Source organism: Parathielavia appendiculata (genome assembly GCF_033297405.1).
Source record: "Parathielavia appendiculata strain CBS 731.68 unplaced genomic scaffold N657scaffold_12, whole genome shotgun sequence".
Taxonomy (NCBI): domain Eukaryota; kingdom Fungi; phylum Ascomycota; class Sordariomycetes; order Sordariales; family Chaetomiaceae; genus Parathielavia; species Parathielavia appendiculata.
In genome coordinates, this window is record NW_026944231.1 from 377633 (window position 1) to 381716 (window position 4084).

The 4084-nt window shown below is 55.6% G+C and overlaps 2 protein-coding genes across 2 annotated transcripts in view; one reads left to right on the forward strand and one right to left on the reverse strand.

Annotated features, from left to right (window-relative positions):
• The window catches only part of N657DRAFT_692360 (uncharacterized protein), a 3000-nt gene extending 2005 nt beyond the window's left edge, over positions 1–995 (forward strand). Inside the window, exons 4-6 of the mRNA XM_062797160.1 lie at positions 1–390; positions 457–849; positions 944–995. Coding sequence (XP_062645056.1) covers positions 1–390; positions 457–534 — 468 coding nt within the window. The 3' untranslated portion in view covers positions 535–849; positions 944–995. The remainder of the gene's footprint in view (positions 391–456; positions 850–943) is intronic.
• Positions 996–997: 2 nt separating this feature from the next.
• Positions 998–2035, reverse strand: N657DRAFT_665574 (glutathione S-transferase; the record flags this gene model as incomplete). Its single annotated transcript, XM_062795297.1, has 5 exons — positions 1954–2035; positions 1857–1890; positions 1318–1721; positions 1150–1288; positions 998–1117 (listed from the first exon to the last, which is right to left on the reverse strand). Exons 1-5 carry the CDS (start codon positions 2004–2006, stop codon positions 998–1000), a joined length of 750 nt encoding a protein of 249 aa, XP_062645057.1. The 5' UTR covers positions 2007–2035.
• Positions 2036–4084: the final 2049 nt, after the last annotated feature.

Here is a 4084-nt window from a genome sequence, read left to right on the forward strand (position 1 = left end):
ATGGCGTTCTGGAGCCCACGACTCCACCGGCCGGTGCTACCAAGACCGGGTCCGGAGCCGGGTCTGGCGAGTGCGAGCCACACGGTGACCACTGGCACTGCCCGCCTGGTGTCCCGGAGCCGACCACGAAGCCGGGCGTCGGCAAGTCCACCTTCACGACCGCTGTCGGACCCACCGGCACCTCCCGCCAAACCGCCGTTGTCACGGCGGGGGCAGGCACCGTTGCCGTGTCCCAGGTGCCTGTTGTTGTCGGGTTTGTGGCCGCCATTTTCTTCGCTGGCGCTCTTACTGCCTAGGTTGGGGAAATTTCAATGCCTTTTGGTCCTTTGTGACGCATCGAGAATAACTAGCTGGTTGTGGCTATCTGTACTGCGTAGTGACCAATCTAATGTAAGAAAGGGGCGCAACCTCAGGTTGATTTTGCTTCAACATTCAACTAATTGGTCCTGAACCTAGTTTGATGCGCCTGGCGAAATCAATCCCCGCCCGAACTTGCAATCCTCTGATCTGTGTCTCACCGACCTTACCTGCTGATGTGTGGTCGCAGTGCTTTAAAACCAAGTCCCTACATAATGCCTCGGGCACTTCCCTTGCTCGGTTGTCGAGACACCCGGAGTGGAGATGTAATTGAAGTTGTTCGTTTCCAGTCTCTGGTGCGATGTAAGTTTCCCGGGAAATGTATAAGCCGCGCACAGCGCCTCGAGAACCATCAAGATCCTCAACGTTTCCGGCTTTCGGGAGGTGATGAAGGAGATGGTGGCTGAGGTTGTGGAGGAGTATGAGATGCCCGGGGGTGGAAGTGGGGTTGGGGATTCCGATGATGATGGCGGCGGTGGCTATTTGTAGGAAGTGAGTTGATTGAACGTTCATCGTCTTTGATGTGTTGGCTCTTTGGCATGCTTTCTGATTATCTATATCAGCTCTGGATCTAACATGCAGGCAGGGGCACTAGCTAGGCTCTCGATAGCTGAGACTGGCGCCACATGTGAATATTCAACTACTCGGCCGTGGTCTTCTCGCCTCGAGCAATCTTCTCCTCGTACTCAGTAAACGTCTCAATCTCCTTGGGCACACCATTCCACTGCAGGCCCTGCTCGTCCATCAACACCGCACGTCTCTCCATGCCCGCTTCCACGACGGCAGCTCGACCATGCGCTCGTGCCACGCCCGCACATGCGGCAGGCCTGCCCAGACCTCGTCCCACGACTGCATCAGCACCTCGCTCAGGCGAAAATTCCACGGCACAAAGGCCATGTCGGCAAACGTCATCTTGCCGCCGATCAGCCAGCTGGCGTCGGCGGGGCGAGCAGTCAGCACGCCGTCCAGGACGCCAGCACGCGCCGGACCTCTTTGGCGTAGCGCTCAATGGCCGGCGGGACCTGGATCGGGTGCAGGTGGCGGAACCAGCCGGCCTGGCCGAAGTGGGGGCCCTGGCCGCTCGTCTGGAAGTGTAGCCACTGGTTGCACAGGTGGCGGTCGTTGAGGGCGGCGTGTGTGAGGCGCTTGTCGGTGTCGTAGACGTCGACGATGTACTGGTAGACGTCGACGATGTACTGGTAGATGGCGCCTGACTCCCACAGCGTCAGGCCTGTGTTGGGGTCCTCGATGGCGGGCACGCGCCCGTTAGGGTTGATGTCGGTGAAGAGCTTGTTCTTGACGTCGTCGAAGCGGAAGGATTTGACCTCGTAGTTGAGGCCGAGTTCTTCACGCGCAAAGACGACCTATTGCATATACCGGTGAGGGTTGAACCGCCGTCAGTTTACCTTTAAAGTTTTGTCCTGTTGTGACCGATACTGACTGGAATAAAACACGGCGTCAAAGGCGACTGAGGAGCTAGCTAATTGGCTTTCTCACACCTTCCACGGGTTGGGTCGCGGCGCGGCAGAACAGCTCCTCATTAGCAATCTTAAGCCCCAAACAGCCAAAGTAAGGCAGTCTCTCTCGAGAGGGAACTCACGGGTGAGCCACCCGCGGATGGGCTTCGGTGGGTTCAGGTCAGCTTTCATTGTGTTTACCTAGCAAGTTTAGTCGTGCGTTGTGGCCGACGATCTGCAGGGTGCTGGGTCGGGGTCGAGAAGAACGAGTTATACCAACGTCATTAGCACGAAAGAAGACGCGAACATAGGGTTCTCGCCGGGTGCTGGCACTTTACTCTTCAAGTGGAATCAATTTCCCCCGCTCGGAGGGACCAAATCGGCTGGATTTATTTATTTTTTTTTAAAAAAACCAATGAACGGTCTTGAGCCTGGAGGAATCGTGCCGGGAAGCAGGCTCTTGTTGCATGTGCCCTCTCATCCTTGGCCCCCAATGTAACAGTCCAATATGGTCCTGTAGCAAGCCTTGCAGTGTATTGTGTTGTTGATGTGGCGACGTTCCTGTAGCCTCGAGTCCATGCTGGACACGGGTCCCGAGTAATATTCCAGAGTTGAGAGGCTGGATGCTCCTGTTTCCGCCGAAGCGGCCGATGCAGGAGAGCTTTACAACTGTGACAATGACGGGAGCTCCTCCCGCAATCCGCATTAAAAGAGAAACCACATCTTGACAAGCCGCATTACCTTCTGGTCCTGGTCCACGTCCAGATTGAACCTCCACGGGCTTATCCCAACATGCACTACATTGCACGCCGGATAGAAGGTCAGAGGCGCCTCCGGGCCATGTTTATCGGCGGCTATCACGCCGGGTGTGACTATAATGCCCATGGCCATGATCCTGCAACTGGCGGCAAGCGCAAACAACATGAGATCAAGCGCTGGGGTTATGAGACGGCCCTTATCCATGGACAATGGGTTTCCACGGATCGCAGCCGACACGAACCTAATTACGGTCACGCCATTGCGAGCCATGATTATGATCGTGAACAAAACAAAGAGAAGCAGACCGGACAATCGGCGCTCGTCGTCGTGTCCATCGCGGTACCTGAATCGGCGGTCGACGAAGAGTCCAGGTTTGGCACAAAGCTGCTGAGCAGAGCACGGCGTTTCCAGAGTCCCGGGCATCAACGCTGTCGCGCAGTCATACAATTGAAAGGTCGAATTCTCGCGTACCATGTTGGTAAGACCGATGTACGAGGCGTACACGGCGGCGGTCCATTGGGCAAAGGCCAGGGAGTTGAGAGTCCCAGACAGCCTCCTGGGCCAGCGTTTGTCATGGGCGGCGAAGGAATAGGGGTGGGTTCGTACGAGCATAGCGCATTTCCAGGGCACCACCCAACCGATGGTGGCGGGGGGAAGCGTATAGGCCGGTCTGACAACGTAGCGGGCAGACGACACCTACCGCCAGGCGAAAGAACAACCAAGGTGTGTTTTAGGTGGATTTGCAGGGCTCTGCTGGTGCGTATACCTCTTTTTGAGTGTCGCTGTGTCCTTTACTATTCTGTGTCTCGGCAATGAGGTTTTCAAACTCCTTGCGCTCAGCTGGTCAATGACGTGCCTTTTTTTTTCGGTATGTAGTAGTTTAGTGACGATCGTAGGGTTGGGGGAGGGTGGTGGACGCGCCAGATTCTGGTCGAACCTGTATTCTCTGGGAAGTATGACAATGTCCCGCTCTTCGTCCCGCTGCGATATGCTTCGAACTCCATGGTATTGTCTGTGGCCTGGGCAAAACCAAGGTAGTAAGCCGGTGAAGTTGGAATTGGAAAAATATTGGGGGACCGAAGTCTTCAATGCTCACCACGCAGAAGCAACTCTGCAAGCTTTCCTTCACTCCGATCACCAGCCCTGAATCTCGACTGATAATCCGGCCTTTGCCATCTGACTGTCACATACGACCATACCTGTTGGAGAATTCGGGATCCCGTCCGCTCTCCCCTCGACAAACCAACAAGGGCTCGAGTAGTAGTTGGGTCGGTGACGACCAGCGAATGCCGGGTGTTGTATGTTTTTGCTTTTGCCCTCCATTGCACAATATCACAAGACATTTGCATGAGGTGATCGCGGTTTCGACTGGATGATCAGAGTCTCACCAAGTAATTTCCACTGCAGTGTCTGCTTGAAGCGAGGCAAGAACCACGTCCACAGAGGGCAAGAACCACGTCCACAGAGGGCAAGAACCACGTCCACAGAGGGCAAGAACCACGTCCACAGAG